At 38.2% G+C, this 13642-nt stretch overlaps 2 protein-coding genes across 5 annotated transcripts in view; one reads left to right on the plus strand and one right to left on the minus strand.

Annotated features, from left to right (window-relative positions):
- The window catches only part of LOC113027701 (uncharacterized), a 7732-nt gene extending 24 nt beyond the window's left edge, over positions 1-7708 (minus strand). Inside the window, exons 1-5 of one of the 4 annotated variants that reach the window (XR_003273118.1) lie at positions 4038-7708; positions 2535-3577; positions 1504-1659; positions 1174-1269; positions 1-1047 (exon numbers count right to left, since the gene is read on the minus strand). The exon at positions 1-1047 is cut by the window's left edge and continues 24 nt beyond it. Coding sequence is in view for 3 of the 4 variants with exons in the window: in XM_026177400.1 (XP_026033185.1) it covers positions 730-1047; positions 1174-1269; positions 1504-1659; positions 2535-3569 (1605 nt within the window). In the remaining variant the exon portion in view is untranslated. Of the gene's footprint in view, positions 1048-1173; positions 1270-1503; positions 1660-2534; positions 3909-4037 lie in introns of those variants that run through there. The other 3 variants (XM_026177400.1, XM_026177402.1, XM_026177401.1) reach the window with 3 other exon arrangements.
- The window catches only part of hs3st3l (heparan sulfate (glucosamine) 3-O-sulfotransferase 3-like), a 26363-nt gene extending 12779 nt beyond the window's left edge, over positions 1-13584 (plus strand). Inside the window, exons 2-3 of the mRNA XM_026177403.1 lie at positions 11316-11545; positions 12027-13584. Coding sequence (XP_026033188.1) covers positions 11316-11545; positions 12027-12415 — 619 coding nt within the window. The 3' untranslated portion in view covers positions 12416-13584. The remainder of the gene's footprint in view (positions 1-11315; positions 11546-12026) is intronic.
- The last annotated feature ends 58 nt before the right edge of the window (positions 13585-13642 follow it).

The raw sequence follows: 13642 nt of genomic DNA on the forward strand, positions 1-13642 counted from the left end.
GAAATTGCTGTAATTTGTATAATACAAATTACAAAACTTTTGCCTATGAACTAATAGCTTTAAAAAGCTCTATTCAAATAAAACAGAAACAACAGACAAGAGAAATGTTAACCAATGTTTCTCTTCCTCTAACAAAGAATAAAACACTGCCAGCGGTATAAAGTATCACAATTACAAACTGATGCATCCACAAACTAACCAAAGTTTCAGACTTGCTGTTCTGCGATCCATATTTAGAAATTGCATTTTAATAAAGTAATTAAACTTAAAACTAAACTTGTGTTTTCCTTACTGCTTTCCATTCTAGTCCTTCCTTGAGGATTCTGAATGTTTTACATGTTTTCTGACCTAACATACTTGCTTCAAAACAATAGTCCTAAAGTGTTACCAGTGTGCTGCAGTGTGGTAATCATGCAATTATTATTATTATTATTATTTTTTTTAAATCAGGTGAGTTAACACTGATTATAGGGCAGCAGCTATCAAGGACCGGAATAAAGAAAAATTGCTTCGGTAAACTGAATAATTACAAAGTTGCTCTTCAAGCTACTCAAATGTACCAAACGTGAAACATTCATTATTGAAAGTGAAAATGTTCAATCAAAACATAACACAGAACGTGAGAACGAATGATGGTTATACAAATATTTCACTCCTATTCACAAGAGCACCAGTCATTGGTAATTTACATAACAAAATGTAAATGAATGTGTGGTTTTAGAAATCTTCCTATCCAGTAGCAATTTTGTTCTTCAGCCCAAGGACTTTGGGGGAGAGCTTTTCCCCATCCAATCCCATCAACACTTTCTGAATGAATTCATAATAGTGCCTCAATTCCTTGGGGTAGGCTAGGTTTAGTGCATAGATTACTCCAAGCATCAATGCACAAGCTTGGGCCGGAGATCCAATGTTGTCCATGACTATCTCCCCTTCAACAAATATTCCAATGTCATCATAATGTCCATTTTGTCCATCCTCCTTGTTGATGACATAAATGCCCATGGTGTGCTTCTTTAGGCCTCTCTGGATGTCATCTCCTTCAATGTCCTAAACATTTAATAAAAAGGTAAAAGAAAAACAATTAACTCTACAATTAAATTCCAATCTAGTCGTTTGTGTGTGTGTAAATATCTAAGAAGTGTGTGTATAGATGACTTGCTAACAATGACTTACCAAGTACTCCCGAATAAGGCTTCCGTCCTCTTCACCAAGGTAGAGGCAAAGTGCCCTGAGAACTGCTTCCCTTTTCACTTTAACATCACTTTCAGCCTGTTTAAAGAGAGTTGCTGATTAAACCAATTTGGAAAAAAGAACAATGTCTGACATTCGCAATAAGTAAATTTTATCACAAGTCAGTTCAAACATAGTAAATAAAATTTATATATGAAAATTTCAAAATTTAGATTGCTTGGCCGGTCACCTAAAATGGCTTATTTGACTCACCAGTGACTTGCCACTTAAGACAAATTAAATCCAAATAGAATTTGCAATATTCAGATTTACCTCTTGCATGATCTGCAAGTGGTGGGCAAGTTTCTGCCCAGAAACACCGCCCTTCTTCTGGAAAACTGTCATCAGCTGAGGTGTAATTCTGTCTAACTGTGCCGCGAAGGTCGTCTCCAGTTGAAGTGTTGTAATACGCTGGAATTCAGCATTTACCTGTATCACACACACAGAGAAAAAAAAAAAAAGAAGACTGGTGCTTAATCATTGGTATGGTTATTTTGTTATTTCTTCATTAAATGCTACAATGTAATTGCCATCACTTCATAAAGCATGATTAGCATATGGGTTAGTATACAGTGCATAAAGGATGTTACTACTGTTAATCAAAGAAGAAATGAATGGCATCAGTCCATTTAGCGGGTTTAAAGGGTTTTAAAAAGCAGATATTTGTCTGTTTCAGGTGGTTGGCAACACATTTTCCTGTGCTCTTTGTCCGCTGGTGGGAGTGTCTCACCTGTGAGGTCAGCACCTCTTGGTGGTGAGAGATCTTAGGGGTTTTAACTTGACCCATTTATTTTTTTATCTTATGAGCAACAAAGTTTGTTCATCACATTTTTAATTTACATTTGTTTAGCACATGCTTTTAACAATCTGAGGCTAACTAAAAACTAATAGCTAAATGAAAGGTTTTAGGTTAATTCACAATTGATAATCTGATTTCACTCTATTAATTACTGAGATGATTAATCAATCATTTCAATAATCAAACTCACTATAAAATAGTTTGGGCCCTATATGTAGTGCAAACTTACTTAAACAATCAAATATTTTTTATTTATAAGAAAAATCAAAAATTTATTTTATTCATGTTTCTACACTTTAAGTCACTTGTGTTTTTCATACACAACTTGTATTTTAAGTGCTGCTCAAATAAATACTCTGTACGGTACACAGGTCAATCACTATAAATGCCAGCCTCTTTATACCTATATTAGGGATCGTCTTAATCCAAGTGGCCCAGATTAATTAATGTATAACATAAGGAATTACTGAAAAGAACACTCAGCAAAAAAAAAGCATGCCTTTACCTCATTAATCTGGAAAAGTGCAGGCCACCTAGCTTTAAACTCCCCAGCAGTTGGACTTCCCTGCACCACCTCTTGTCTACGGTAGGAAAATGTTCTTGACATCTTCTGTCTTACATCTGAGGCACCGTTTCTTCGTCTGATGTCGGTCAAAAGCTCAACCCTGATGTTTTCTAGACTGTCATCCGTTTCGCCAGCTGGGTGTAATGGACAAAAATTGACCTCAGCCTTTTTAGGTTTCTTAACATTTTTGGCTGGGAGGCAATCATCACTGGATTTGTTTTTCAAAGCATTTATAGTCACTTCAGGACAGCCAATGTTGCGCATCTTTGTCCTGTAATTAGCCATCTTATATTTCAGGCTAATCATCCAGCCATAGTAACCTGTGGCAGATGGCTCTCGCAGACAAGGAAATTTTTTGATCAGTGCCCCTGCAACTTCATCTATTTGGTAATTTTGAGGATAAGCAGTAAACTGAAAAATCGCCTCAGCTAGCGTCTCTAAGATGTCAGATTTAACACCTGGAGTAATCTTGAGCCGAGTTCCAGTTTCTCTGAAGGTCTCATTTCCACGCTGAAGTTGCACCTCTACATTGAATGAAAATCGAGGAATAGTAAACTCGCGAGGCCATGCACATGATCTCAGCTCACTGTCTGACTGTGGTAGAATTATGGTGCTGTCTGAGTTGGATGAAGACGATGAGAGACTGGAGTTTCTTTGAATACTTTCAGGACTTGCAGAGGAGTCAAGACTGCATGTGGGATACTGCTTTGACAAAGATGCACTTGTATCCAGATTTGCCATGTACACAAGTTTGATTGTACTTCGGTCTTGAATGTCTTGCATTGATGTTATGTTCATAAACTCATTATTGAAGTCAGGATCCATGAATTGAATACGAAAGTCTCTTTCAATTCCAAATGCTTGGCAAATTGTGCTCTGAAGATCAGTCAAAGTTCTTGGCATCCCAGATGGAACGTCAAGTCTCCTAAAATCATCATCTGCCACGATGACTCTCAACTTCAGCTGCTCTGCCATTCTTCAATCTGATTTTTAAAGACATTAGGAGAAAAAAAAAAGTTAAAATACTTTGCATTGAATAATTTTATTAGGGAGCACAAGAGTGCAGAACTGCAACACAGGTTTTACGGGTAAAATGCAGTTTATTTAATTTTATTCTATAGCTTCCTACTGGGTTTTTTGCATACGTCAGCCACAATCCTCAAAAAGTGTCACTTTGCTTTTAGTGGTATGTGTTGCAATTCATCCTTTATCAAAATGTTTTGAGCATCATCAATGATGTTTTTTTAAGACACATGACAACATGAGGCATGTTTGGTCAAAAGAACTCAAATGTAATGGAAAAAAAAATATTACCCTTGTGGGAAGTATCCAATATTTATTAAAAATAAGCTAAACATTTGTGGTACCCTCCTGTTGCCATGAAGATAACTGCAACTGAACACATGCAACTGAACACATGCAATTGAAGACAACATTTACTACCTTCTATATGAATGAATCTTTTAAGTATGACCATTCGCCGGCCTCCAATCCTGTAATCTGCCAAGGGGTACTGGTCTACCAAGGCACCAAGATCAACGAGGGAGATGTGTGATGTGGGAAAAAGTTCAAAACCTCTAAAATGCTCCCTATACCAGGCACCCATCTCTTTGACAATGAAGCTCAGGTTTTCCTCCACAACAACCATTTGGACAACTTCTGCAAATTCAGGCAATCCAGCAGAGGAGCCATAAACTACAATCATGCCAGGCCTGTAGTTTGTTCCATTCACAGAAGCATTCTTTGTGAGCTGAATATGGGTAATATCAGGGAATTTAATCTTCAAGTCTCGCTGTACATCATGATGCAGAATGTCAACAGAGACAGTAGAAACAGCTGAGACAGTTAGGCTCGGCCTTACAGTTGTGACAGACTCCAAGTGGTATGCCATCATGAACTGATGTTTCACTGCCAGTGACAGTAGCACATTTTTAAAGCACCGTGTGTGACGAACAACCTGTTTGAAAAAACTGTGCTTTGCCTCGAACCTCATGGTCCACATGCCAACAAGTGGCCCAAAGAATTTAATCATCTGTGGATAATGCTCCACAAAATGATGTTTTGGTAACAGCTTCAGTCCTGGAAACAGCTCTTTCAACCTACATCTGTGGTCAGAGACTCTAGACTCAAGGAAAGCAATTGATTGTTCTGTGTGTACTGGTGCAACAACTAGTTCAACAATGTCCTTTAGGTCCAAAATTACCTGCCAAGCTGTTTCATCTGGAGGTACCAAGTGTCCTACAAACAATGGAAGGAATCGTAAGAGACTCCAATTTTCATGAGCATTTCCTCCAATGCTTTTGTTCTGCATGAAAGTCCTGGGAATAGCATGAGGGCGATTACTCTTGTCTGCCCATTTGTAGGGAAATGTCAGAATGGACTCATTGAGGCTGTCAAGTGTAAAATATTTTTTCAAAATTAAGATATTTAGGCAGTATGCCAACTCAACTGGTAATATGCCCTCAAATATGTCATGTGCAATATCTGGAGGATATCCACTGCAAACACTGAAATGGGAGAGATGTGCAGAGAAAACACACCGTCTTTTAACACCGTGACATGGTTTTGCATTACTCTGTGCAGAACTTACATGCATTTCATGTGTCTCTTTGCTTCTCAGAGTAAACACACCTGAACTAACCTCTGTTTCTTGAATATCAGATCTTTTGGCCTCACAAAATCTGCAAAAGTATTCACCTGAAAAACTCTCAATAAATCCAGAAATACTGTGTGCTCCTAAATTATCTGCTATGACACACTGTATTGTGCCCCTGACAAATTCTCCAAGATGTGCAATAAAAATCCCTTGACTTTCCAAAGTAACAAGATCACTCAACAAGGGCTCTAGAATCTTTTCATATCCATATGTCTTTACATCTTCAGACTTGCAGAGTAAAGCCAGATAAATGGAAGTCAGTGATGAATGGCAAGCAGGTGGTAAATTGCTAAGAGTCCAATATATGGCACAAATTTTGTGCTTTTTACGGGAAGTGCCAAGTGGATTGCAAATCTCAAAATCGTCAATATACAAATTCAGTAAAACTCGCAATTCACCTGCTGATAAAAAACTGTTTTCTTTGAAAAACAACCCCTCCCTAAAAGACCTGTAAATCACTTCTTCCCCACTTTGTTCTGTTATGCGACTACCATCCAAAACCTTAGCAAGAAGGTGGCAATCACTGAAAAGCTGCTGTAAAACCTTTAAAACTGGAACATACTGAAATGTTCTTTTATTTTTTTCATCCAACACATACTCTACAGGCTCTACAACTTTAAAATTTTCCTTGTAGAAATTTTTGCGCTTAAAGGATGTTGCTAGGGGACAACCTTTACCTACCGATTTATACACAGGATTAGATGTACACAGTGCAGATGCAAGTTCTTCAATGACTGACTGGTCTATTTGCAAGCTGTGACTGTTCAATGTGTCTTGGATAACTTTTGCTGCCGTACACAAAGATGCTGTGCCCAACAAATACTGAAGTTCCTCCAAAAGTTCATCAACTGCAGCACTTGGAACGTGAAAAATATTTTCTAGTTTTAATAACACTGCCGCAAGTTTTAGCTGAACTACGTCTTCATGATCATTTGATGTCTCTAAATCAACAGGCTGTTCGTCACCCCACAATTCCTCAGCATTTGAAGCATCATGCTCTGCAGTTTCAGTTGCAAAAGATCCTCTGACAATATCCTCTTTGAAGTCTACCAGCGAGTGTAAACTGTGCTTGCGACTTTTGTGTGACTTAAAGGTACTGTAAATATTTGATTTGTAGTCACAACCTTTAAACATACATGTTACTGTCTCATTGTTTTTTAAATGACGGCTAATGTGCACAAAATATTCACGCTCTGTTCCTAATTCACTACAACAACATAACTGACAGGAAAAAGTTGTAAATTTGTCAGAGTGCTCTGGGGTATTGCTATGATTCCTTGACAAGTGTGTCAGAAGTGAATTCCAAGTCTTTAAAAGACATGGACACTCAGGATATAGGCACTTAATGTGATGGCCACGCCCAAAATGACTATGTTTCAGTCTATAGTGCTTAAGAAGTTCTGATCGTCTAGAAACTTCTGCACTGCAGTCTTTACACTTCCACATAAACTGGACATACAACAAAGAGAAAATTTGAAACAAAAACAAAAAACACACTTAGTACTTTACACAAAGAAAACTTTAGCCGTGGTTAACCTACAAGAATGGATGCATCTTAGAAGTATGCTTGTAGGCTGTATTATCTAGAGAATTCTTTTCCCAACTCTGTTCCTTGAGGATGCCCATCCTGTATATTTTTGATGTTTCTCTGCTTCAGTGCACCCTGACATATTAACTGTGTCAGTGACAGACTTGTGCACAACTTGAAGAAATTAGGCTAAACATTGGTTCAAATCAGTGTGGCGATGCAAGGAGGCATCTAAAAAAAATGCAGAACAGAGATCTTTGAGGAACAGGGTTGGGAAACACTGATCTAGAGTGCACCTAAAATCTGATCAGGTTAGAAAGCAATACCATAACAGTGCCAATTGAACAATCAAATAAAAGGAAAAAATAAAAACTAATATGTTACAGCCAGCAACTTTCATGTTCAACTTTAAATAATTTTCTCTAAAGGATGGGAACTGTTGGCAACACATGGAATCAGTGTTCTACGCCCTAGTCTTTATATAAAAAAAATAAAAAAATAAAAAACTGTACAAAATATAGAGGCATCTTTTCTTAAACTATATTAATCATATGTAATAATTGATATTAATTAATATCAATATTAATAATCACAAGAACCCTTAAGATGAGATAGATAAACTTGTCAATGCAATACTGTCGTGATAAATATGTAAAGAATTTGCATGTACTTACCAAAATAACACAGTTTCCTTGAATAAACAATAACACATAAGGGGAAGAAAATCTGCCAGAAAAGGAACACAAATACAAAAAATTTAAATGAGGACTTTAGAAAGACAAACAATTACCATTTCCAAGCTACTTCATGATACTGCCTTGTAAAAAAACAAATCTTACTTGTGCCTCTGTAAAAACTACAGATGGCACGATACCACTTTTTTTTATGTCCGATACCGATATCATAACTTTGATTATCTGCCGATGTGAATCCGATATAGTGTATTTTATAATAAATAAAACTGGGTTTTTTAAATAAATATTTTGCTGCATTTTGTATAAGTTCATACTCAGTTTAAAAAAAACATTAAAACTATTCTGTTATACCTGTATGCAAAAAATACACTGCACCCAAAATATTTTATACTTCAGCAATACTGATCAACCTAAAAAACTTACACCATCCTCCTTATTCAGGTATTCTAAACAGTACATAGAAATATTAAACAACCTAACTAATAGGGCTGCCAACTCCCAGCAAAAATATTAGGAAACCACCCCCCCACCCTCTGCCTCATAATGCTTAATTGACGTAATCTACTTTAATGCACAGAAACAATTATTTTCCTACAATAATTAGATTCAACATTTTTCTTCAATACAGTTGCAGACAGCGCAGATGGTACCTTCCCAAAGGAAAAAGTGCTATATGAACTACTATTACTAGGGTATATATTAGACTTAATATTTACTACATACAATAATGGATTTCTATACATTTAATCAGATCACCACTTTGCTTGTAAGATTTAGATAATTATTTATTAAAAGCTAGACATTTTAAATGAGAATAAGAAAGAAAATCATTTATGTCCCCCTTTCCTTGTTAATGCCCTCACCATATATACAAACTGATATCATGACCAGCAGCTATTACGGCTGTGCCTTCAGAAAACACAAGCGGATACTAGAAAGTAATATTAAAAAAATTCTAGCAACAGCTGATCAAGCTTAAAAGTGCTGCTGTTGTTTATCTGCCGTTTTCCACTTTCTAGCGCAAACTGGGCGATTAACAAACAAGAGAGGCAGGACTAGCGACAGAAAAGCCGATCAGCTGATAATCGATCAGTTTCATGATTGAAGTAGCAACAGGAGAGGGAGGGGGGAGAATGAGGGAAGAAGTTTTAGCTGTTCAGCATGAAGACACCGAATAACTCCAGCTTTGTGTCTTTTTTTCATTCTAGCTGAAGTATAAAACAAATCGCTTCCTTTCCCCCTCAATACAAAACTCTGACAGCCAGTCCAGCTGTGGCTCCATAAATCGGTTGTTAAGCTCAGCATGGAAATACTATGCAAACATAAAGAGATGAACTTACACACTTGCTTTACTTCTCTGTGTTAGTTTTCTCTGAGATTAAATGCAGCGGTTTGGAAGCAGGTAGCGAGGCTTCAAATGCTAAACCAGACCGCTGACAGGTCTCGCACTCAACAGCTCTATCAAGTGAAGCAACTTCTTTTCTGAGTTAATTTCAGTCCTGACAAACATCACTCTCAGTGCCTTTTGAGCTCACATTATTGACAACCACTGAGTTATTCTCCTCCACAGTTTTCAACCATTATTTGTTTCTGCACAAAAGACGTTGTGCAACGCCAATCCTACTTATTTATTTCCTACTGCACCCCTGACTGTGCAGGTGCGTTCAGAAGCCCCCTCCCCCGCCCGACTATTCCTTAATGCCAATGTTGTGGCGGGAGGGACGATTTCTCAATTTAAAACTGCAGGCGACTGTACAGTGAACTTTACAGCTAACTACAGAGAAATTGCCTCGTTCCATAATTTGTTAGTACAACGTGTGCCACCAGAACTAAGCTAAAAACATGACAATTTAACGTAGCAGTTTTAAATTACTCTTTTAATAGAGCAGTAGCTAATAGAGCACATAGCTAGCTTAGGTCAAATCACGACAAAGTTCAGAGGCGTACAACTACTTAGACTTCTTTCTCCATGTGCACACGTCTTAAAGAGTCAACATGCTTTGACTGAGGTAAAAAAAAATAAAACAAAAACAACCGGAAAAGGTTTACTTACCAAAGCTAGCCCACCTTTACACGAAGTTGTGTGATTAACTTGAGCCCGCTTGCAGCACACAAAACGTCTGCTTTTAGTCCGCGCGCAAAATGGTGGCCTGTCCTAACGCATGCGCAAAATGGCCCAGCAGGAGGCTATGAAAAACATACTTAAGCATTTTGAGCTACATTTAATTAACTAAAATTAATTGGATTAAAACGCAGGGAATGTATTCTGGAGTTACTCGAATTATATATGTAGACAGGAATTACTCATTTGAATTAAAAAGATATACCAAAATAAAATATGCTATATCTAAAAGGAGCCAATATCACTTTTTTCAGTGTGCTTTGCCAGGCTGACGGTCAGTTAGGAGGATTGTGTGAAGTGTTTTGCAAAAGTGACCTAAGTATTGTGAAATGTGTCCTAGCGTCTGTAAAAAACTGTAGTAGCAGTCAAATTATGAACATAATTCTTCATTCTGAATCTCAACTAAAGCTACAAGAAAAGTTTTGTTAAGAGAATACAGAATCCTAATTTAAGGTGATATACAGTAGGATTAGCCATAACAACTTCCCATCTTTATTTATTATTTATTTCTATTTATTTATTATTATTTATCTATTTTTTTTTATTATTACTTCTAATAAATCTGTTTCTATTGTTTGCATTTTTATTCTTGGATTCTTCTTGAGTAGCTTTGCATCATCATTTCAAAAATTATCCAAATTTACTGAATACTGGCCCTTTGTGCAGTCTCTTAGTTCATCCCTTATCTGAAACAAGCCTTTTTAGCTTTAAAACAGCTTTTGTCTGATTGGCTGTTCTATTTCTCAAAGGTGCCCAAAATAACTAACTGAATAATTGATAATGGAAATAAAAACACATAAAAAGGTTAAATCATTTTTATCTTTGCCAAATTTGTTGTGATGTTTTTATCATGGAAACTGCTAAATGAGACCATTTAAGGTCTACTAATATTCAGTATCATCAAATATAGAGAGGCTGTCTTTACATTTCATGCGAAGATTAAATTATAACAGGACACCTTGTCCATTGGGGTCTTTTTGGAAACAAATGAGGTTTTCCTAAATACGCTGAAACCCTGCGTTTGCCTTAACTACCTATTTAGAATCAGCTCTTTAGCTTACAACGTAACACCAGCTGAAATGCTGATTCAGAGCTGCTTATGATCGTTCCACTGTGGCTGCTTGTGTTTGGTCAGCCAGTCAGGTGTGTGGCAGGTGTGTTAGCAGATGTCCCTGAATCCCCAGACAGTCCTTTGGGGCCTCTGGAGTCTTTTATCTCTAAATGAGTCCCATCTGCTGGGCTTCTGCTGCGGAGGTGGAGGTGAACAGAGTGAGGTGCATTCAAGGAAATCTGTTTTACGTACCTGCCTCTTTGTCTGGTTCACAGAAGAAATCTTGCTCGGACACTCTGATGCGATGTGTGTCAAAATGATTAATAGGGTCATATGAGGGAATGTGTAGAGACCTTTGTGATTACTGTACTGATTTTCAAGAAAATACCTATATGTACCCATATGTGCAGATACATGTTTTCAGGATATAATTTCAAATGCTGAACTAGTCATTTAAAACCTTTATTTTTACTCTTTAAATAGTCACATGTTAGACAAAATCTCACATGGTGGATAATGAAGAAAATGTACTAACATTAAAAACATCGATCCATCATTCTTCCAGTGGAGTAGTTCCTCCATATACACGCATTTCATACCAGCCTCAATCTTTTGCAAGGATTTATGTTTCTGACTTGTGTAAATTCATCTGCTTACTTTCATGTGCAGAAGTATAATGCCCAAAGCCCTGGATGGCCAGATTGTTATGGAGAAGACGCCTCGTTACTTTGTTACCGTGGAAACACCAGCGCGAGTCCATGCCATGTCTAAAGATGTGAAGCTGATCGTAGTCGTCCGTGACCCTGTGACCCGAGCCATATCTGACTACACACAGATCATCTCCAAGACCCCAAACATCCCCGCCTTTGAGAGTCTAGCCTTCAAGAACCAAACCACAGGTACAGATACAACTAAATGCGAGGATTTGATTGTACTTCTCATGAAGATGTTTTCATTTTTTTCTATTATGGGTTTTTTTTTTCAGTTTGCCCAGTCAGCTATGCATAGCATCTCTAACTTTATGAGTCAGAGATTAGTTTAATTTCCAGACAGCTCCACTATCTGTAGGCATTTGCAAATGCTGCCACAAGCTGCATTTAATAGTTGTATCAATTAGCATTTATTTACACCTGCCAAAGTGTTTTACATCCAACATTTTGACAATGAGAAGTTTCCTGTTTCCTTACTAGGAGCTTGGGATGCTTGGTGTTTACAAGATATCAGCATTCATCTTGGTTCTAGTGATATAGATGATTGGTGTGGGGTCAAAAAGTGAACACAGTGGGCGAAATCCTCATCATCTGACCATCCTTATCTAGGAGTAAAGATGACATAAATCACATGCATTGCTCTCTCTGCCTCCCGTGCCTTTGTCTCTAGGTCAGATCGACTCTCTGTGGAGCCCGCTGTGGATCGGTCTGTATGCCCAACACATGGAGCGTTGGCTGGCCTGGTTCCCCAGAAATCAGATCCATCTGGTCAGCGGGGAAAGGCTCATCTCAGACCCAGCCGGGGAACTGGGCAAAGTCCAGGACTTTCTGGGCCTCCAGAGGATTGTCACAGACAAGCACTTCTACTTCAACAAAACTAAAGGCTTCCCGTGCCTCAAGAAGCCGGAGGGAAGTAGTAAACCGCACTGCCTGGGCAAGACAAAAGGGAGGACGCACGCCTCCATCAACCCAGAGGCGATTCAGAGACTGAGGGATTTCTACAAGCCTCACAACCAGCGCTTCTATCAGATGGCAGGACAGGATTTTGGATGGCAGTGACCCTTTGACGGGGTGGAATTTGGGGCTTTTTGTTGGCACTGTTTTGAATAGACGCCTGTGTTAACATGCCATCTGATTGAGACAAATGCAGCGACTCAGAGTGCAGAAGAGAGAGCCAGTTATCTGCTTATGACCAGCCAAGCAGCATTGCAGAGACTTTGTTAATAAAAACCCTGTGTCAATCCATTCAACTCTACCAATCAATCACCTTATGTTTGAAAGACAGCCGTGTCTTTTTCTATACGACAGATTGCTCAAAGTGGTTAACATTTATGTGTAAAGGTGGTCATGAGAATGTGGTTGCTGTAAGTTGTGGCTGTATAATTGTAGAACAGTGAAAACACCGTAGCTTTTAGTGTCTCTGCAGTTTAATCCCGGTGCTCAGTAGACTGTACAAGGAACTCAAGATCTGATGCATTTTCACCCTCCTCAATTTCCATAACTTTCTCTTTCGACCTGTTTGTTTTCTAATCTTGCTGGTTAAGAATTTAAGAGCAATCAGTGCCTACATGTTGAGCACCATCCTCCAAGCATTGTTTCTGAAATAAAGTGGGATGAATCTTTCATGCGGCGAGCAGCAGAAGGGTGAGCAAGAGAATCTTTGTATGAGCTCAGATTTGACTGAGTGGTTTTGTATTCTTGAATAATGAATGCGGATAAATGGATGTAGGGGAAGCGGTGTGGATCACTTGCCGCTTGGCACATTTATGTGAAGGATTTAAGTTGGTATCCCGCTGCAAAACCAGCATCCTGTGCTGCACCTTGAACAAGGTAAAGGGAACCACTGGAGGACAACAGAAACAAGACAAGTTAAATGAATGCACAGAGGTTCGACCCGCCGATGAGCCATTTCAGTGGACTTTGATGTACGAAGCTTTTCCACTTCTGCTTACAGGGTTGTCAGTTTTCAGTTTGCATGTATTTGCACTTGTATGAAAGCATAAAAAAGACACCTATTTTTCAGCAAAGATTTCTTTCCCACAGCTCTTCTTGCTCATTGTTTTCTGTTGCTATAAGCTCTTACTGAGCTCGGATGACAAATGATTGAATTTCTATTGAATGGCATTAGTGCAATTGCTTTGCAAATGTAAAGGCTGCAGATTGCCTCGGTGGTAAGATTCAAAAAGTCTGGTGGTATCTGTAATAAAGTGAAACAATACTTTAATGTCTGAACACTCACGAGTGTGGTTACTGAGATGGACTACAAGGGTGACTGAGTTCAATCTT

This window comes from Astatotilapia calliptera, chromosome 8 (assembly GCF_900246225.1).
Source record: "Astatotilapia calliptera chromosome 8, fAstCal1.2, whole genome shotgun sequence".
Taxonomy (NCBI): Eukaryota; Metazoa; Chordata; class Actinopteri; order Cichliformes; family Cichlidae; genus Astatotilapia; species Astatotilapia calliptera.